Source organism: Musca autumnalis, unplaced genomic scaffold (genome assembly GCF_047663935.1).
Source record: "Musca autumnalis isolate F117 unplaced genomic scaffold, ASM4766393v1 scaffold_1, whole genome shotgun sequence".
NCBI classification, from domain to species: Eukaryota; Metazoa; Arthropoda; class Insecta; order Diptera; family Muscidae; genus Musca; species Musca autumnalis.
Genome location: NW_027411644.1, coordinates 297,794,511 through 297,817,094, shown reverse-complemented (window position 1 = coordinate 297,817,094; position 22,584 = coordinate 297,794,511). Strand labels below are relative to the sequence as shown.

At 38.2% G+C, this 22,584-nt stretch overlaps 1 protein-coding gene and 1 non-coding gene across 2 annotated transcripts; both read right to left on the bottom strand.

Annotated features, from left to right (window-relative positions):
• Window positions 1-413: 413 nt before the first annotated feature.
• On the bottom strand, window positions 414-485 carry TRNAQ-UUG (transfer RNA glutamine (anticodon UUG)). Its single transcript has one exon. It is a non-coding gene; the product is annotated as a tRNA-Gln (tRNA).
• A 4,235-nt stretch (window positions 486-4,720) lies between these two features.
• On the bottom strand, window positions 4,721-12,903 carry Spag1 (Spag1 axonemal dynein assembly factor). The gene is made up of 5 exons (XM_073961875.1): window positions 12,545-12,903; window positions 12,056-12,480; window positions 5,541-5,668; window positions 5,350-5,477; window positions 4,721-5,282 (listed from the first exon to the last, which is right to left on the bottom strand). The coding sequence occupies exons 1-5, from the start codon at window positions 12,812-12,814 to the stop codon at window positions 4,776-4,778; spliced, it is 1,458 nt and encodes a 485-aa protein (XP_073817976.1). The 5' UTR covers window positions 12,815-12,903; the 3' UTR covers window positions 4,721-4,775.
• Between the last annotated feature and the right edge of the window lie 9,681 nt (window positions 12,904-22,584).

The following is a 22,584-nucleotide window of genomic DNA, read 5'->3' as shown; positions in this document are numbered from 1 at the left end:
TGACTTTCGCGCCGCTACATCAATGGCTTCGACCAGTGTGAGCTGGTGTGATACCACTACCTCGGCAATTGTGCCATGATACAAAATGTATTTTAGAATTTGACACTAGTATTACAGGAGAATCAAAACATCTGGCACTTAATTCTATCTGAAACTTATTGTACCATGATCTCGGAGCTTTTAAAGACTTTTATAAGATCATCACAGTGATGAATCATGGATCTATGCGTCTGAGCCAGAAACAAACAATAAATGTACCTTGCCTTGGTCGTCATATTTCAGCGAATTACATACATATTTCGCAGATGAGCCGATAATAGTTGTTAAGAGGGGCCTAACACAAATTTAACATATAGTTGTGCACCACAGCAGTAATCATAGACGTAAAAATAATACAAAAAAATCTTTCTTGTAGGTTCTACCGAGATTTGAACTCGGATCGCTGGATTCAAAGTCCAGAGTGCTAACCATTACACCATAGAACCTGTTGAAACTCACCATAGCTAATGCACAACAAACACGCCCAATAGAGAACACCCTATGAGGTGGGTGATCTACCATAAAAGTGAATGATCTGTGCAAACATTTTTATTTTTAAATTAAATCGCTATATTTTTATATGTATAATACATACAAACATATGTAAATAGAAAAGGCTGAACAATTGACAAGATAACAAAATACCTCGCACGTGAAAGCCATAATCAATTCAGATCAGTTGTTATACAAAACTATATTGACAGCTCTGTGTGAGTTGTTACTATGTCATGTTTACATGAAATAATTTTTTAATACAATTCAAGATATGGGGTAAGTGCTCCTAATGTCATGTCCCAGTAGTCGGCAATTTTTACATTAAAACTGCAATAAATTAAATGCTCGGTACATAAGCTGCCTCGCCTGATTGCCTTGCTTTCCTGCTTCATTTCTGACATAATAAAAATAATAGAATTAGGACGAAATTTCGAACTGGGTTGCGATCAGTTGGAAATTGGCTAGGCCTTCTTTTATTATGTCAGAAATAAAGCAGGAAAGCAAGGCAATCAGGCGAAGCATTATGTACCCAGCCCTTAAGAATGATGAAAACAAAATATTAAAATAACTGTACAACAACGTCAACAATGTTCTCAGCTATCATTCTTAACAAGAGAGCGCGAGTTACGTCCCAACCCTTCCCCCTTGATTTGAATTAAATTAATTTCATTTATGTCTGCCTAATGTAGCGAAAAACAAAAGTCTCAAATGAAATTTGAAACTTTTGTTTTCGTTCCCACATTCACAGACAGTAATTTAATGCAGCGTAAGTAAAAAGCCTTCGCTACATTGAATGAAAATAATAGAATTTAATATTAAATAGATATCTGAAAGAAGGACAAATATTTTTTACTTTTTTTACTTGGAAAATAAACAAAATTCATCGGATTGAAAGGGGTTCATTTACAAAATCAAAACTATTTTGATTTCAATCCTGCCAAAACTACTCCCAAATACCAAGGTACATTTATACAAGGTAGAAGTGACAATCAGCTGTATTCTTACTTTTTTTTGTAAATTTAGTTTTCAAAATGTAATAGGATCTACTCATGGAATTTGAAACTTCGAAATTTGCTACCATAAAATACTATTTTTCTTCCTAAACGTGTAATAAAAATGACCTACGACAGTTCTGAATGCTTTACATTTACATTGTCATTCAAATTTGTTCTATTTTGGAGGATTTTCAAAATGTATTTATGTCTTTCCTGAGAAAATTTTTGGAACGACCCTATTATTCAATATTTTCTTTGACAATTAATTTTCAATACCAACAATGTTGTTTTTGTAAATTTGTTAGTTGTTGTAATTCATGCACATACCTTCTATAAACCCAGCTAACAATTTTTTCCGATTTTGTTCCGAATTCGGAACGAAAGTATGCGATTCTGATGTCGAATTCGTTCAGAAATCGGAACAAAATTGTGTGAAGGTGCCCACGAATTCGGAAAGTTTTATCGGAAAAAAATCGGAAGGAATAATAGAGTTTCTTTCCGAATTCTGAACGAATTCGCAAAAAAACTCGAATGAAAAAAAGGGAAATTTTAAGGGAATTTTCGATTATCTGCACAATTTCGGAAAAAACTCGGAAGGAACATTCGAAAATCGGAAAAAAATCTGAAAATTATCGGATGTTTGATCTGATATTCGGTAAAAAATCGGAAGATTATCAGATGTTTGATCCGATATTCGGAAAAAAATCGGAAGATTATCGGATGTTTGATCCGATATTCGGAAAAAAATCGGAAGATTATCGGATATTTTATCCGATATATGGAAAAAAATCTGAATATTTTCGTAAGGTTTTATCCGAAAATCGGAAAAAATTCCGGTGATTTATATTTCGGAAAATGTTCGGATGTTTAATGCGAATTTTTTTATTCTTTATTTCATCATCTTCACAAGTTGGATTTAATAGTATTCATTGCTGCTGCCCGCTGATATTGTGTGTTTGCAAAATTATAAAACACAACTTTTCCTAATAAAGTTTCCATGTGTCATCACGATGTTGTTCTTTATTTGGCGTATCTAAAATAGAATTAACAATATTTGTTATTATAAACAGCTTTTTACAAAATGTGTATGCAAACTTCCAATTTTAATTTGTTTTGAAACACACAATAATTTGTTCCGCTACGTCTTACTCACTTAACTGCTGCGAAATAACTAAAAAACAAGGTACAGCATGCAAACAAAGCAAAGAAATTTCCCTTGCCGCTGGCGTTGTTTGTATACAATCAACCAGAGTTCGGGATTTTTGCTCGCGAGAAAAATACACAGATCAAAAATTCTTTCAGATTATGTGCAGAGTACTCGGAAACTAATCGGAAAGAAAACAAATCAAAATTTCCCTTCCGAGATTGTGCAGAGCACTCGGAAAATAATCGGAAAGAAAGGTTACGAAATCTCGGAAAAAAATCTGATATCAGAGCCATCGGCAAAAATTGTTGGCTGGGAATTTACCTTGCCAAATACATTGACAAAATCTTCAAAAATTACTAATACTATTACAAATGCTGTACTGCATGCCCACAGTGCCAGGTCAGGCAATTAGGCGCCCGTGTGCGCTCATTTGGCGTTGCTCTCTCCACACACACAATTCAACTGATGTAAAATTTGCATAGTTATCATTTTATATCACTATAGGGGTGCACTATAAATTCCCGGTTAAAATAACACGCTTACCTTTTCGGATCGCTAACTCTTACGTCTTCAGGATTCGTACGACGAAGCTCAACTCACTCATTTGCTAGTATCATCGCCTCGGCTGTGAAATTTGGTATAATTTCGGCTATTCGACCAGCAGGTATGTAGTGAGCGGCTGCAGCTGTGATGATGTCCCAGGAAATTCTCTCAGCTACCCGCTATGGAAATCTCCTCTTATCCTCGTAGGAACGACTTCGTTAACAGTGCGAAATGTGGAGCCATCAATTTGCGCGGCCAGTTCCGTATCCGTTTGGTTATTGCCTAGGATAGAATGCCAAAGCTCCCCAAGCACCATTGCTCATAATAAGCATGGAAGACCCCTAGCACCAGATGGTTATTGCGTTTCAAAAGCGAACTATTATCAGGCATGTAACGCAGGGCACAACTATTCATCGGCGGTATAAAATAATCTGCCTCGGCAGTCCCACGCTTTACTGCTTCCACCATACATCCTATGTTGAGTCAAACTCTATCGAGATAGGTCTGTACTATACAGACTGTTGTAAAATGAAGGCAAGTCAAACTCCTCCGCTTCTTGTACGACCTTTTCGTGAAACGTTCTAACCATGGCAGGATTGCAAGCTACAGTTGAGTGTGATGTATTATCGGGGCGCCGAACAACAACTTCTTGCGATTTTGGATAAACCTGTAGTTTGTTGGAGAGACTGCGGGTGTGTCTTGTATGCCGACGACAACGATGAATTCGACGTTCTAGAGGTGACATATGGTGGATTTGGATCTGGCAAATGGAACATATCCATGGACCAAAAGAGCTCGGAGCAGGCATTCGCTCCCCCCATTTCGCTCTGGTGATTTTTGGGAAAGCCGAAAAGTGAGCATCATTCTCATTAGCATGAGAAAACTCGATGCTTAAAGAGTTCAGTAGTGCGATTCTCTAACTCATTTTTTGAGTTACCAACAATTGTCGGTAGATTTAAAATGCTTATAATTTCGGTAATTACCTATGTTTTTCGGTAAATTAGCGACGAATAAAAATCAGTCGTAAAGTTCTACCTATACCAAGAGTGTTGTCAACTTTTATTTGAACTTTTCATTCATAATTTTTTGTTTTAATTGTACCGATTTCTGTCGGTAACTGAAAAAATGTGTTAGAGAATCGCACTACTGGTTTTCAATAGAAAATCTTCATTTCAAAAACTAAAAAGCCAATTGATAATTCCCTTCGCCGGGATGATATTGTAGCGATCAGTAAATTTTGCAGGCTGTCAGTGCGTTTTGTAAACATTATTCTCTGTATAGAAAGTAATGATGAAGTTAAGTCAATGGGGGAATACTCCAGACTTAAGCAATCATATGATTGAATCGTCAACTAAAACAAAACAAACAATATTATATGCTGTTTATATTAGAGCTTTTTGCAGGGTTAACCTTCTTTGAGAGGATTTGTTTGAAATATAAGCAAAGGAATTGACATTTAAAACCCAGTCGGTTTGTTAAATCCGGTTATATATAAACGAGGTTTTATTTATATTCTCATTATTTATTTTCAGTTCACATGATGTTTTTTTTTGTTTCTAAATCTCCTCTATCAAGATTTTACCCTTACTAGGTGCTTTAACATTTCCAGGTACTCTTAAAGTTGGTAGCAAATCACAATTCTCTATTTTTGATTTTTGGTTTGTTTCAATTTGCTGCTTAGGACCCTTGTTGGTAGCTGCCTCCTTTTGGGTTGGTTTCGCTTGCAGTTTACCTAAACTTTCAGCAGCTTTTAAAATTTTATTTTTAACCAAACGATTTGGTTTGATGAGATCTGCCAAATCATAATTTTTTATATTGCTACTAGCGTTACAAGAAGTTTTGCTTCCTGCAACGCTATTTTTATTGGTTTCCGTTTTCAAAGCAGGTGAACCAACCTTACATTCCTTCTTTGCCTTTGTAGAAGCACCTTCATCAATAATTTGCATTCGCCTGGCATTTGGTGGTGGTAAATCTTCAAACATTTTACGTAATTCTGTTATGGCTTTAAGGGCTACGGCATTTTGCGGATCAATTTCCAAAACATTAATGTACAGTTGATAGGACTAAAACAGCGGAAAACAACAATGATTTCAGATAAAAATTCAAATTGTTATAATTAAGTGTATTTACCTCTCTTCGCCTGCCATAGGCGTAATTTGCCTCCGCCAATCGCAGTCTGGCTTTTAGATTTTTCGGTTCCAATGCTAGGCATGCCTCACAATCCTTAATCGCCTCGAGAAATCGTTGTTGTTTGATGTCTATAAAAATAAAGCTATGATTAGTTTAAAATTGTTATTTTTTTGGAATTGATTACTACTCACAGGTAACAGCCCGATTATTATAAGGACCTATAGCCTTCTCTGGGTACACCTGTATGGCTTTAGTATATTCGGCTAATGCATTGTCATACTCTTTGGCCCGAAAGTACTCATTTCCACGTAAACGAAATCTGTAAAAATAAAATGTAAACAAAACAAGAAAGAAAGTATCAGTCAGCTGTGCCAACAGAGATATACCCTCAGTCTCGGACCGAAAGAAAATAAACAAACACAATACTTCTGACGTCTATAGGGGTTTTTGAGTTTTTGGGCCAATTTATCAGGAAGTTTGGATTTTCCCCCGAAAAAATTGTACTCTCTTAACTGCCGCATACGCAACATGTTACCAACATTTTAAAAACGATTCCAGACGAGTCCTTAAACTGCACTCTATTTAAACTTTGTGCCCGAAAGAGTGGCCCGATGTTGTCAATATTCGGACACAATTCGAGGCTGTATGGTATAATACGATCTACAAGGTCTGGACCAAATTGGTTTCTCCCTTCGAGCGTTGTCTTACGTACTACTCAGCTTAGTTGGTACCTGTATTTTTTGGAGATTGTAGGCCATCATCTCAGGAGGTATGGACTTGCCCCCGAAAAAAGAAATTTTTGAAAAAACAAGTGAAAAAGTATCAGTCACTTTGCCGACAGAGATATACCCTCAGCCTATGTGAATTGAAACTTTCATCGACGCACAGATCGAATGTATTTAGGGTCTTTTCAGAATTTTGTTGCCCTTTTTGAACTTGCCGATAAAAATGTGGATTAGGATTAAAGTTGAAAGGTGTTGCGAAGGAGGTACTTAAAGGAATGGACCGACTTGGTCCATTGTGGAAGTGGATCTTTTTTTGGGAGTCATGTCTTTTCGATAGATATTGCGCCCACTAGTCATTTCAGTCGGTCATCCTAAAACTTTTGGACCAGTATGCCAGGAAGCATGGACTTGTCCATGGAAAATATAATATGGTTGTAAACAGGACAACAACGAACAGCATCGGTATAAATATCCAAAGGATCTTCGAACAGACCCTAAACTGCACATAGACACAAATATTGCAATTTTGTTGGGGAGGTACGCTAAGGAGAGGACCATTGGGGCCATTTTAGAATTTTAACTAAGTTTGGGCAAAATATTAGGAGATCCAAAGTTTGGACCAAATTGGCTCCCCGTTCAAGAGATATCGTACATACCATTGTAGTGACATTTTTAAATATCGAACTGAAACTAAGTTTGGACAAAATATGACGGCCAAATATTGATTAAAATCGGTTGATCAATTCGAGAGTTATCGTGCTCTCCAGCCACTACATATGGTGCCATAGGGGGTTTTACACCTTTCGGGCTGTTTTTTCAAGAAGTATGGACTTCCGCCTGAAAACACCTTTACCGTCGTAATGGAGGCAGCAAATGCAAGCTTCCACAAAAATCAAAGTGATTCGAGTGTGGGAGATACCCTAAGCAGTAGACAAATACAGTCCATATTCTAACCAGTAGTGCGATTCTCTAACACATTTTTTGAGTTACCGACAAAAATCGGTAGAATTAAAACGCAAAATTATGAATGAAAAGTTCAAATAAAAGTAGACAACACTCTTGCTATCGGTAGAACTTTACGACTGCTTTTTATTCGTCGTTAACTTACCGAAAAACATCGGTAATTACCGAAATTATAAGCATTTTAATTTTACCGACAATTGTCGGTAACTCAAAAAATGAGTTAGAGAATCGCACTTCTGATCTGGTAGATACATTAGGATGTGTAAAGTATTGACAAAATCGGTCATTCCCATCAAGAGTGCGCACAATTTGTCCGAACATTTTTTAACTTTTGTGGGGGAGGTACCTGAAGGAGTGGATCGAACTTAAACTAAGTTTGGATTAACTATTACGAAAGCCAAATTTTGGACCGAATCGGCAGATACGTTCGAGAGTTATATTCCGCTCTATCTGCTCCACTACACATGGTGCCATATCGGGTTTTTACAGCTTTCGGGTCATTTTCTCAGGAAGTATGAATTTGTCCCTGAAATAACTTGTACCGCCGTAACGGTGGCAGTGAATACAAGTTGTTACAACAAAATTTAAAACGATTCGAAATTTTTGTGTGGGATTTACCCGAAGGAGTGGACCGATATAGTCCATCTTCGAACTTAAACTTAGTTTGGATATAATATTACGAAAGCCAAATTTTGGACCAAATCGGTTAATCCGTTCGATAGTTATAGTTCAATCACACTTGGGGTCTAAAACCATTATTTCGATGAGGAACATTTTGCCCGTGTGGAAGTGGATATGTCCCCGTTAGCATAAATGCTGAAGGTATATATACGATTACGCTAATGAGAGATTTTAACAAGAGAAGTCCGAGTCAATCACTGGGGGTCAATGATCGTTGCTGACACAATCGTAAATACCGGAAAAATAGGCGCTTTAGCTCGACTGCAGAAAACGTTCAATGATAAGAGATCCTAGTTCATCATCACGTGTTGGATCACTTTCTTAGCGTTGTCATATAAGATTAGCTCCATTGGTCGACTAAATCCCCAAACATCGAGGACATCTTTGTGCAGGATTTGATGAGCAGTTATGCTCAATTAAAAACAGCCTTCACCAATTGTAGAACTGAAAGTAAGGAAACACAGACGACATGAAGTTTCTCTTTAGTCACTTCATTGAGGGGAGTGTAAACCCTTATGTACAGTTTAAGCAGATCCCAAACATTTGTAATGCACACTGGAACTCTTGTGCCATTCTAGCTCTTCTTGCAATCTGATGACAGGTTGTTTAAAAGCTGTTAATTCATTTCTTAATCATGATCACTGGTTCATCGTCAATTGTTCCGCGCTGACGATTTTGAAGAACTATCTGTAGCTCTGAGGGTGATGTGGGGGATGAAAGATGCCAAGCATTAAGCTTAACATGAACCAGGACATATCTTGGTGTCTCCTTAACATCCGTTAAAGGTGGTGAACTAGCATGTTCCGCACGTTCACCCATCGTTGGTTGGGCGCTGTGTTAGTAACCCACTCCAGCAAAAAACTTTGTACTATGAAAAAAAAACTTTGTACCATGATGTAGAGCATGAGTTTGATTGCGGATTTGTAGTTGGCCGGAGGTTAAAACATCTGGTCTCCAGTTTCACCCCGTTAAATGAAAGACTAGCTACAATCGGGTAAAGGTAAATTTATCAACATCACTTTTATTTCCGATCATGATCCCACAGAAGACAAGGACTAGCAGACCAATGATATATTTTACGAGCACGAGCAATTGAATTTGGCTTATAAACTTCGCAGCGTAAAAAACATGGTAGTTAGCAGTACCAGATTTAAAATCTCGACATTAATAAGGGCATGTTAAGGATTTTATAGCACGTAAATTGGCCATCGGTAAGCTGCAATCAAAATATGTAGCCACTGCATATTCCACTCAACTTGCCGAACTACTTAATGAAAGCACCCCGTTTTCCTATGATAAGTCAGCACAGGGAAAGTATTGTAAAATCGATACGTGGATGCCAGAGGCCTTCACCAAGGAATCCATGTGTTGCGAATGCCATCAGGAATGCTAACTCATCCAAAGCGTTGGTTCCTGATGGAATCTCCATGGTAATGCTGAAGCGGTGCCCGGACATAACTCCCAAAATTCGTTGGGAGTTATGTCCGGGAAGCAAAGCGGACATAACACCCACATAAATCGCGGACATAACTCCCAACGATTTTTTTACTTCAAAATTATTTCTTTGCTTAATTTCGAAATTTATAGTTATACAAATTTTTATAAATTTTAGAGTAGAAGTTAGAATGTAAACGGAATTATAAAATATTTGTTGAGAAAATCGGATACTTTTTTCAAAAATAATTAAGCCTGCGGCGCTTTTCGCTTTTCAGAAAGTATTTGAATATTTTTAAAAAAAATTTATTATCTTCTTAAATTGTGAAAATACTTTTGTAAAAATCAATTTTTTTCGCCTGCAGTGCATTTTATTTTTCAGAAAGTATTTGAATATTTTTAAAAAACTCGGAAATAGCAACCAAACAATTTGGGAGTTATGTCCGCAAACCAAGTCGAACATAGCTCTCTGGATTAGCGGGGAGTAGAGTATCTCACCAAAGTTCTCAACCTGTAAACCCCCATCGTTCCCTAAGTTTGCCCCGATACTGAAGCAAGGCAAGGATGCGAACAAAGATTTACGATCATGGCGTGAAAAGTTAAAATATTATTTGACTGATCATACTAACTTTTTCCACGCATGTAATATTAAAATATTCGCCACTAAATCTACGGCCATTCTATTCACACATGAGCTGCGGAAATGAGCACTGAATCCAATCAATAAATTCATTGTCTTAATTTGAACTTTTATATCTCAATAACGGTAAAAAAATCAATATTGTAGAGAATGTTCATAGCTACAACATTTTCTTTAGTAGGATTTCGATAGGACTTGCGGTTTCCCAGGAAAATCGTGAAAACCTAAAAAACCCTTAAAGATGTCAACTTGAATCGCGATTTATTTAAAAAGCGCTCTGGCGATTTTCTATTTGTTTTGTTTTTGGATTTTTCTCATCTATTAACATTGTAGTTTCAGAATCCGCAAAAACTTCCCAGGTGTAAGCACCTTTCATTTAAATTTGGTTCAAGAGCACCGTGATATGCGACAAGCTGAGATGTAGGCACAAGGTCTTAAGTCTCCGTGTTGACCATAAATTACGCGATTGGTCGGTATGTCGTAAGCTTTGCGGCAATAATGTGGTCCGCGAATATAAATGCAAGTGCGAAGGAGAAATATTCTAATACGCCAGAATGCCGCCCTGGGGGCATGTTTGAGGAGACAAACATTTTTCTGGTACAGCAACACAATGGCATGATTTCGTTGCAGTACTTACTCGGGTATTACCATGAGAGCCATCCTAATCACCATGTGGTGAATAAGACCCCACCAAGGCATGTCAGGGGGATCATCATGATCTAGAATGTGAGGTCCAATGTTACAAGAGAGAATCCTCAATACCTCCCGATTTTCGGTATTTTGAAGGTTTTGGTCTCATTATCACACAGAAATGGATGAAATTTGGTATTTAGTGTTAGTTGAGGGTATATAACTTTCTATCTGAAATTTGTCGGTGTAGGTTCACGTCTTCATATAGTCCCCATGAAACAGAACCTCCCGATTTTCGGTATTTTTAAGATGGTAGCCTCAATATTCCACCGAAATAGCTGAAATTTGGTATTTAGTCTTCGTTAGGGGTATAAAAGTTACCACCTGAAATTTTTTGCTATAGGCTCAAGTCTTCATATAGTTACCATAGAATGGTACCTCCTGATTTTCGATATTTGGAAGGTTGTGGCCTCAATATTTCACCGAAATAGCTGAAATTTGGTATTTAGTCTTCGTTTGGGGTATAAAAGTTACCACCTGCAATTTGTTGGTATATGTCCACATCTTCATTTAGCCTCCATAGTCCGGTACCTCCCGATTTTCGGTATTTTAAAGGTTTCAGCTTCATTATCACACCGAAATGACTGTAATTTGGTATTTAGTGTTAGTTGAGGGTATACATCTTTCTATCGGAAATTTGTCGGTGTAGGTCCACGTCTTCATATAGTCCCCATAGAACAGTACCTCCCGTTTTTCGATATTTTTAAGGTTGTGGCCTCAATACCCCACCGAAATGGCTGACAATTGGTATTTAGTCTTAGATGGGGGTATAAAACTTTCCACCTGACATTTTTTGCTGTAGGCTCAAGTCTTCATATAGTTACCATAGAATGGTACCTCCTGATTTTCGATATTTGGAAGGTTGTGGCCTCAATATCCCACCCAAAATGGCTAAAATTTGGTATTTAGTCTTATTTGGCTGGCTGAAATTTGGTATTTAGTGTTAGTTGAGGGTATACAACTTTCTATCTGAAATTTGTCGGTATAGGTTCAAGTTTTCATATAGCCCCCACAGAACTGTACCTCCCGGTTTTATGTATTTTGAAGGTTTGTGCTTCATTATAACTTATCACCAGACATTTGTCGGTGTAGGTCCACGTCTTCATATAGCCCCCATAGAACGGTACCCTCCGATGTTCGGTATTTTGAAAGTTTTAGCTGGAGGGTACACAATTTCAATCCGGAAAATTTTAAATATTGGTCCATGTTTTGGAAAAACGCCCCATAATGACTGATGGCGCCCCATAATGACTCCCTTTTAAAAGGAGTTTGTATTTATTATCAGTTAACATATTCTGCTCCTTTTCTTTCATAAACAAAAGGAACCTAATTGTTCCTATTTACTTCAATACACCTCGTGCTGGAGGTAAAAAAAGTTCGGTCAGTTCTTACTTGTTAAATTATGGCTCTGTTCGTACTCCATCACTCCTCTCTATTTTATACTATCATAGGCTGGAGGGAGCCTTTCAGCAAAGCCGATTGATTCTTTTTTATTTGTTTGTCCATCGGTCAAATTTTTTTTTGAATATTCCCTACTTATACTTCAAAATATTTTTTGAAATTTGATACTCACTCTTCCGATAACTTCTCCTTTTCAATATCGCTGAGATTTTGCAAAACACCCCTCTCATTCTCTCCTCCATCGGTTACAATCTCCTCAATTTTGGGAGTTGTAGTTTTAATTTTTTGTAAATTTAAACGATTTTGTCGTTCAACTTCTTCTTGGGCACGTTCTTCAGCCAAATCAAGACGTAGAATTTCTTCTTCAGCATCGTATTTATCCCATTTGCTATAATCGGTGGATTTGATGCGCTCCACCTTTCCGGAACTATTTCCAACATTTGAAGCTGTTACTGAGGAATCCTTTTCCTTCTTCTTCAATGAAATGTGGGCATTTTTACGTACTGGAGGTAAATTTTGATTTTCCTCGTTTGGAGGTTCTTTTTTACTCAATATTTGTAAGGTTTTATCTTTTGTTTTGATTTCATGATTCCAATCCTAAAAGAATAAATGTTTATTATTGTGTTGTTTTGAATGACATTCTATGGTATTCAAATCTTACATAAATCGGTTTCCATTCTTGTTCCGCTAAAGCTCCATGCCCGCGTATTTGTTCTTCCACACGAAATAGACGACTTTGTGGTTTCAGTTCACGTAACTTTTCCTCAGCACATTTTGTTAGATCAGGATAATAACCTTCTTCGCCGGACCTGAGAATGTGTACGATTTTCTCCAATTCTCGGCCATCTTTACATTCGGCAATATATTGAAAATCCAAATGGTGTACTGGGATGCCATAGCGTTCCATTAATGTTTTCTTGGTTTCGGCCATTGTTTGTCTTGAGAAATTGGATTTAATAATATTTGATTTTTGTTTTGTTTTTGAATTAAATGAATTGAATTAAATGACAACAACTACACAAACACAACAAACAAACTTCTGTTGCCATTGTAACTCACCGTTAATTATGGTTTCCATGGAAAAATAAACAAGTAATAAGCGTTATGTTCGGCCAGACGGAATTTTTTGCCCCTCCACCTTGAATTTTACTTAATTACTTGGTTCGTCCTCTACCGGACATTTGTCCTTTAAGCCGAACTAAGAAAAGATTTTAATTTCTCCAATTTGAAACACTGCGTTTCTTCAATCTCGTCTTCCAATTATTTACGTAATCGAAGCCTTTACCTCCCAGTTCTGCGTGTACCGCCATGCGGCCCGTATTTATACGCCTTTTAAGCGGGTTCAACATCGCTCATTTTTATGACTTGGCATAGCCAACGCAACTCAATACGTATAACTATGCTGATGTCTTTGTATAACCGATACGCCGATACCGTTGGTGGTTCATACGACGTCGATATTCACCGCTGACGCAAGTAGATAAGGCAGGGCTTGGTGAGTTTGAGAGAAAAATTCTTCGAAAGATCTAGGGGACAATAGATCTTTCGAAGAATTTTTTCTTAAACACACCAAGCACTGCCTTATCTGCTTGCGCAAGTAACGACGCTTCGGAACCATACATTAGCTCGGGTAATATCAGTGGTTTGTAAAGTGTTATTTTTATTTGACGAGATGTGGCTTTGTTTACTTAAGCCAAAGTAGCATATGTTAGCCAGTAATATGTTTCTTCTTATTTCACAACTAATGTAGCTTGTTCTGTTTTTGTGGCGGTGCCGAGGGAGTCGAAGTCCTTAACTACATCAAAATTATATGAAGCAACTTTCACAGTTGGTCCGAGTTTTAGGGACAAAAGGGTGTTTCTAAAGAAGGTGCTTCTATAGACCCTTTCTGAAAGAAAGGTGCTTCTATAGACCCTTTTGAATGAAAGGTTGCTCCCTTAGACCTTTTCTGAAAGCAAGTATGCTTCTATAGACACTTTCTGAAAAAAGGTGCTTGTACAGACCCTGTATGAAAGAAAGGTTCTTCTATAGACCCTTTCTGAAAGAAATGTTCTTCTATAGACCCTTTCTGGAAGAAAGGGGCTTCCATAGCCCCTCTCTGAAAGAATGGATGGTTCTTCTATAGAGCCATTCCGAAATAAACGTTCTTCCATAGCCCCTATCTGCTTCTATAGACCCTTTCTGAAATGAAGGTTGCTTCTATAGACCCTTTCTGAAAGAAAGGTTGTTCTATAGACCCTTTCTGGAAGAAAGGTGCTTCCATAGCCCCTCTCTGAAAGAAAGCTGCTTCTGTAGACGCTTTGTGAAATGAAGGGTGCTTCTATAGACCCTTTCTGAAAGAAATGTTCTTCTATAACCCTTTCTGAAAGAAAGGTGCTTCTTTAGACCCTTTCTGAAAGAAAGGTTCTTCTATAGACGCTTTCTGGAAAAAAGGTTCTTCTATAGACCCTTTCAAAAAGAAAGGTGCTTCCATAGCCCCTCTCTGAAAGAAAGGTGCTTCCTTAGACATTTTCTGAAATAAAAGTGGTTCTATAGACACTTTCTGAAATAACGGGTGCTTCTATAGACCTTTTCTGAAAAAAGTGTGCTTCTATAGACCTTTTCTGGAAAAGTGTTCTTTTGTAGAACTTTTCTTAAAAATGGTTCTTTTGTAGACCATTTCTGAAAGAAAGGGTGCTTCTATATAGCTTTTCTCAAAGAAAGGGTGCTTCTATATATCTTTTCTCAAAGAAAGGGTGCTTCTATCGACTCTTTCTGAAAGACAGGTGCTTCTATCGACTCTTTCTGAAAGACAGGTGCTTCTATCGACTCTTTCCGAAAGACATGTGCTTCTATCGACTCTTTCTGAAAGACAGGTGCTTCTATCGACTCTTTCCGAAAGACATGTGCTTCTATCGACTCTTTCTGAAAGACAGGTGCTTCTATCGACTCTTTCCGAAAGACATGTGCTTCTATCGACTCTTTCTGAAAGACAGGTGCTTTTATCGACTCTTTCTGAAAGACAGGTGCTTCTATAGACCCTTTTTGGAAGACCTTTCAACATAAGGCTGCTCTATAATCGATAAGCATTTCTTGGGTCTTTCCAGGATTTATATTTATATATTTATTCCTTTTAGCTCCAAAGAGGAGCATATGATTCGCTGCAAGGTAATTATGTGGTAAATGGAGGATTGCCAGGTTTAAAGCCGCATTGATATGGCCCAAATATTTCGTTGACCATAGGCTTAATTCATTCGCGCAATATTCCTGACACTATCTTATACGCAATAGGGAGCAGACTTATTCCCCTATAATTAGAGCACACAGTATTTTCTCCTTTCTAGTGGACGGGACACAGGATGTTCAGATTACAATCGTCGGGTACGAGTTCTTCTTGCCAGATGGTGCTAACTAGCTGATGAATATACCTTATCAGCGTATCAGCTCCGGTTGTGAACAGCTTGGCTGGTAATCGATCGGCTCTCGCTGCCTTATTATTCTTCAGCCGATTTATTGCTATATTTATCTCATCTAGGGCCGGCGGTATACGTTCATTACCATCTCCTGGGATTGGATCTGTGGTATCCTCGTCATCTTTCCTAGTATTGGATACCAACAGTTTGAAAAAATGCTCTTTTTACTATTTGTATCAATTACCAAATGACATTGTTAGTTTCTACAGGAGGATGAGCCTATACCAAAGTCAACAGTTTGATGTTTGACTCGTTGTTAGAATTTTCGGACCCCATCCTGGGTCTTGTATATCTCATTATTTTAACACTTCCGCTTTTCCATTTCTATCTTTTTCCATTTACATTTACGGTGTCCGTTCGTCTATCTGGTTATCAAGGTTTATCTCGAACGGCTGCCTGATAAGCACAAGAACTTATGAATTGAGTATCCGTGCATCAAATTTGGGTATCTTTTTCTCAGAATATTACAATTTTGGCTTAAGTGAAGTTGAAGACTATTCGACGATTTTTTTCCAAAGGTACTCTTTGTGGTTATGATAATGTGCAAGTCCATGCTTTGCGATGTAATTACCCAAGGGTTCTATAAAATTATAAGTTCGTTTTTCTGTTTCATCAGGTTGTAGGTCTATCTCCAGTTCTAGGAATGTGATTGCTTCGATGGGATGTAACCACAAAGCTTCTGGAGTTAGGTATGCCAGGGCTGTTGAAAATGTGCAGTGCGTCGTGCTGGCCTCTGCCGCATGCGGCTATTAAAAAAAACTTACATCACAATCATACAATGTTATGCGCATACGGAGGAAGCCGATGATACCGAGAAGGACGTTCTATGAACAATTGACAAAAATATGCAACTCTACAGCCAGAAATATATAATGGTATTAATGGGCGACTTCAATGCGAAAGTGGAGTGCGCGAACATGGGGCTGCACCACGTCATGGGTACACATGGGCTAGGCATCAGGAATAACAACGGCGAGCGTTTAGTGAATCTGTGCCAGACATTTGAGTTGATAATAGGTGGAACGAGGAGCAAACATAGATTCGGACCATTACATCGTTGCAGCAAAGGTACGTACCCGTCTAAACGTTGCAAATAAAGCACGGACAGACACAACACGAAAGTTGGACATCGCTAAGCTGCAAACACAACAGATAGCCACATCATATTCCACTCAACTAACCCAATTGCTTAATGAAAGCGCTTCTCGTCCCGATAACATATCAGCACAATGGCAAAATATTGCCCACTCCATGCAAACAGCCGCAAAATCAGTACTTGGATACCAGGGACCTCCACCAAAGAATCCATGGTATGACCAGGAGTGCCGTGCTGCGGCATATAGGGCTACTATACAATCAATAGCAACGCGTAGCGCACGAGAGAGGTATCGGGAGAAAAGGAGAGAGGAGAAACGTCTTTTCCGCAGGAAAAAGAGAGAGATGGAAAATAGGGAGTGTGAACAAATAGAGATGTACAGGAGACAGAACGAAGTCCGAAAATTCTACCAAAGAGTGAATCATCAAACTGAAGGCTTTGGTACAGGCATATCCTCCTGTAGAGACCAACAAGGTAATTTGGTAACTGATACAGATAGTGTGCTGAGGCTATGGAAAGAACATTTTTCCAAACTGTTGGTATCCGATAGCAGTGAAGATGGCGAAGATACCACAGATCCAATCCCAGAAAAATAATAAGGCGGCAGGAGCAGATGGCCTACCAGCCGAGCTGTTCAAAACCGGAGGCGACACGCTGATAAGGTGTATGCATCAGCTAGTTAGCACCATCTGGCAGGATGAACGCGTACCCTACGATTGGAACGTGAGCATCCTATGTACAGTCCACAAGAAGGGTGATAAGACCGTGTGCTCCAATTACAGGGGCATAAGTCTGCTCCCTATTGCATATAAGATAGTATGTGGCATATTGTGTGAGAGACTAAAGCCTATGGTCAATGAAATTATTGGACCCTATCAGTGCGGCTTTAGACCTGGCAAATCCACCATTGACCAGATATTTACCTTGAGACAAATCCTGGAAAAGACCCAAGAAATGCAGATCGACACTTTCCATCTTTTCGTCGATTATAAAGCAGCATTCGACAGCCCTATACGTTCAAAGGTGTTCCAAGCCATGTCTGATTTTGGTATTCCTGCAAAGCTCATTCGGCTTTGTGGAATGACGTTAACTGAGACGAGATCCTCAGTCCAAATAGTAAAGAACCTCTCCGAAGAGTTTATTACCAAAAGAGGTTTCAGACAAGGAGACGATCGTGTGATCTATTCAACATCCTGCTGGAAAAGGTCATACGAGACGCGAAGGCCAAAAGAAATTGAAGGATATACACGAACAGCCATATGTTACTGGCTTATGCCGACGACATTGACATCATGGGTCGATCGGTAAAGGAAGTAACTGACACCTTTGCAAAAGAAAATCTGCTAAAGTTGGTCTGGCAGTAAACGGCGAAAAAACCAAGTTGATGGTATCGACGCGTAATATGTCCACTAACCCCGCACCATGTGTGAATGTTGGTACCTACAATTTTGAGGTAGTAAAGGACTTCGTCTACCTCGGCACCGCCATAAACACAACAAATAACAACAGTTGTGAAATACGAAGAAGAATAGTGTTGGCTAACAGATGCTACTTTGGTCTGAGTAAGCAGTTTAGGAATAAAGCCACCTCTCGTCAAACAAAAGTAACACTTTACAAAACACTGATACTACCCGTGCTAATGTATGGTTCCGAAGCATGGGTACTTGCTCAAGCAGATAAGGCAGTGCTTGGTGTGTTCGAGAGAAAAATTCTTCGAAAGATCTACGGGCCAATCTGTGTTGACGGCGAATATCGGCGTCGTATGAACAACGAGCTGTATCAACTATACAATGAAATCAATGTAGTTGAACAAATCGAGATACAACGATTGCGATGGCTAGGCCATGTTATAAGAATGAGTGATGATGAACCCGCTAAAAAAGGCGTATAAATTCGGGCCGCAAGGAGGTTCTCGCAGATCTGGAAGGCCAAAGCTTAGTTGGATCGAACAAGTCAAACGAGATATCAGAAAGCTACATATCCCAGATTGGGAAAATACGGCAGCAAACAGAGAGGATTGGAGTTTTTTTCTTAGTTCGGCTTATGGAACAAATATTCTGTAAAAGGCCAGCTAAGTAAGTAAGTACGAATACCGAAGATGCTGACGAACCCACTGCGTTTGATAATGTTGTTAACACAGAACGAAGCTAGGGTGTCAATGCTGAAGCCCCGACCAAAGAGGAAGTAATGATAGCTATTGCTAAACTAAAGAAAATAAAGCAGGGTATTCCGAACAAATTAATCGCAATAATAAAGGCTATGTACGCCAACGACGACCTACAAGTACTTCATATAGAGGACACTAAGTATCCCATTCAAAACAAACGTTGGTGTACGTCAAGGCTGTCCATTATCACCACTACTTTTCGCAATAGTGTTGGATGACATAATGTTAAAGGTGTGCCGGAAGAGGCGAGGCATAACATGGGGTTTGAATAGACAGCTCGAGGACCTAGCATATGCAGATGATATCTGTCTACTGTCACACAAGGCCTGCGACATGCAGGACAAAATAAATGATCTAGTTCGACTAGCAAGAGAAGTTGGACTAGAAATCAACATTAAAAAACATATTCAATGCGACTTAACAACAGCAACGACGATGCGATCAAAATTGACAATCAAACGATTCCTTACGTTGAATCATTCTGCTATTTAGGAAGCATTGTGAACATAGCTGACAGTATCGATGAAGATGTCTCAAACAGACTTAATAAGGCAAGAGGCGCATTTGGTCGGCTGAAGTTAAGAATTTTCAAAGCTTGCGTAAAATCTACACTGTTATATGGCAGCGAAACTTGGTTATATAACGAGCAAATTATACAGAGACTTCAGACTTTCATCAACAAATGTTTCCGAATGAATACTTATGGAGATTAGCCGATGAAACACCTATTGCAATGCAGATTAAAAGAAAGAAATGGAACTGGATTGGCCAAACTTTGAAGAAGCCGCATAATACAATCTCGAGAATGGCCCTAGATTGGAATCCGCCGGGCAGTACAAGACCGGGTCGCCCAAAAATGTCCTGGAGAAGAACAGTACTCAAGGAATTGGTAAATATCGATAAATCATGGGATTATATAAAAACAATTGTGCATAATAGATCATTGTATAAATGTATTGTTGATGCCCTATGTTCCCACGAGGAATAAATAAAGGAAAAAAATCCTACAGAAATAAAAAAATCTGAATATTTTCTTCGTTGGGGATCTACAGCATTCCTGGAAAGAGTAATCAGTAATTTTGGTATAGTCCCCATAGGACGGTAGCTCCCGATTTTCGATATTTAGAGGGTTTTAGCCACATTATCTGACCGAAATAGCTGAAATTTGACATTAAGTCTTCATTGGGACTAAAATACTTTTCCCCAGAAATTTGTCAGTATAGGTTCAGGATTTGATATGACCCCCATAGAACAGTACAAGACGATTTTTTGGTATTTTAAAGGGTTTTGCGACATTATCTGACCGAAATGGCTAAAATTTGACATTTAGGGTTCATTAGGGCTACTTTTTTTCTCCCATCGGACGCCTTCCCAGGTGGTGGCTAGGGGAGCGCTCATCAGTATGAAGGGTACCGCAAAAATCAAATATGCGGGGCGAACTAAAAGAAAAAAGGCAGTGTCTGTTCCCACATTGGGCGATTGCAAACAGCGTATGTACTCCAGTGGAGCGGCTGAACACAGAGATGGAAAACTGTAAACCCTTCGGAAGGCAACGGAAAACCGCTGAAGTAACACCCCATGAAAATCATACAATGAAAATGGAAACACAAAATAACAACCGGCCCTCAGTCTAAGAATCCCCGGAGGTAAAACAAAACTTAAAATCGGAACATGGAATGTTCGAAGTCTGTATGAGCTTGGAAAACTTGATAAAACCATAATCGAGATGAAACGGCTACAAATAGATATATTGGGTGAGTGAGACATGGTGGACTGAAAGCTCAGAGTTTTTCTCTGAAAACACAAAGGTTTATCACTCAGGCAATGTTGACGGAATCCACAGAAAAGGTGTTGCTATCCTTGTCAAAAACAATATTGCACCCAGCGTCACAGGATTCTTCCCAGTATCTGATAGAGTAATGATGATTAAATTGTCCGCAAAACCGATTAACATGAATGTAATACAAGTTTATGCACCTACATGTGATGGTAACAATGAGGAAGTAGAACAATTTTATAATTATGTGGAAAAATGTTTGACAATGACGAAACAACACGAAATTACAATAATCCAGGGAGATTTTAATGCAAAAGTTGGGAAGGAAGAAACAACTGATGTAACTGGAAAATTTGGTTTAGGTAATCGAAATGAAAGAGGTGAGAGATTAATTCAATTCTGCCCAGAGTATAAATACAAAGTTACTAATACGTTGTTTGCCTCCATCCGAGGCGTTTGTATACCTGGAAGTCGCCACAAGATAAGAGTGAGAATATTGTCAGAAACCAAATAGATTAAATCTTAATAAATAAAAGATATGCTTCCTGTGTGAACAAATGTTCCACATATCCCGGCGCCGACGTTCCCTCGGATAACATTCTTCTAGTTTGCAAAATACGCATAAAACTGTCAACAACACGCAAGAAAAAAACGCAGAAGAAGTTAAATTTTGATAGACTTAATGATGAATTGACGAGACACTCGGTAAAAACCCAACTAAACGCCGAACTGAATAACATCGCTGAAGATAGCCAAAATATATGGGATGATGTTAAAGAATCCATCAACAACATAACTAATAATATGTTAGGCACCACAACGTCTAATAGAGAAAAGTCATGGGTGACAGATGAAATATGAGCTTTACGCAAAGAAAGAAGCAAATACAAAAACATAAACTACGAAAAATACTGGGAAATCAATCAGGAAATTTAAATCGCAACTCGGGCTGCAAAAAATGCACAAATAAGAAAACAATGCCAGGAAATTGAGAGATTACAAATTCTCCACGACGATTTCAATCTCCATAAAAAATTGAAAGAGGCATCCGGGATATATTCCAGAAGATCTTCCACATGTCTCTTTGATGAAAACAATATAGCCCATTATGAAGTTTCTGATAAGAAAAAACTTTGGGAAAAATATATAAAAGCTCTATTTACGGACGAAAGTCGAACACAATTACAAAATACAGAAAATCAAAGCGGTTTAACGATAAGACCCATTACAGAGGAAGAATTAAAAGCAACAATAAAAACCATGAAAGATAAAGCATCGGGTCCTGATGAAATACCCACTGAAGTACTGAAACTAATAGAAGGAAGAAATATACAACTAATATTGAGATTATTCAATCAAATTTACGCCACAGGGCATTACCCTCAAGACTGGCTGGAATCGACATTTGTAACCATACCTAAAAAAACAAATCGAATTCGTGCGCTGATTTTAGACTAATTAGCCTTATGAGCCATGGTCTAAAAATCTTTTTAAAAATAATACACAGACGAATATACCCATTATGCGAAATGCATATGGGTAACACACAATTTGGATTCAGAGAAGGCATGGGTACCCGAGAAGCAGAATGGTACAAAAATGCCGCGAAGTTCAAAAGGACGCCTTTCTTTGATAAGTTGATGGATATTTTAAACGATATTGGACTAGAAGAATACGATAAAATATGTATTCAAAATCTATACTGGAAACAAGTATCAAATATTAAAGTGGACGGTAAATTATCTGACAATATTCCAATTTCGAAAGGTGTAAGGCAAGGATGTATTTTGTCACCTCTTCTCTTTAATATATATTCTGAAAAAAATTTTCAAGAATCAATAGCTTCCAAAAACATTGGCATTAGCATAAATAATACCCTCATCAATAACATTCGTTACACTGATGACACCACATTACTGGCAAGCAGCTTAGCAGGGCTACAACGACTAATAGATGCACTCATGAAGACCAGTGAAAAATATGGATTAACAATAAACATAAGAAAAACTAAATATATGATTGTCAGCAGAAAACAGGTGGAAAATAATGTACCTATGATAATTAATAACATAGAAATAGACCGAGTAAGAACATATAAATATCTAGGAGTCCAGATAAATGACCAATGGGATATGTGAAATTAAGTGCCGAATCGAAATGGCAAGAAATTAATTTTCCAAATATAAGAAAACGCTAACCAGCCATGATA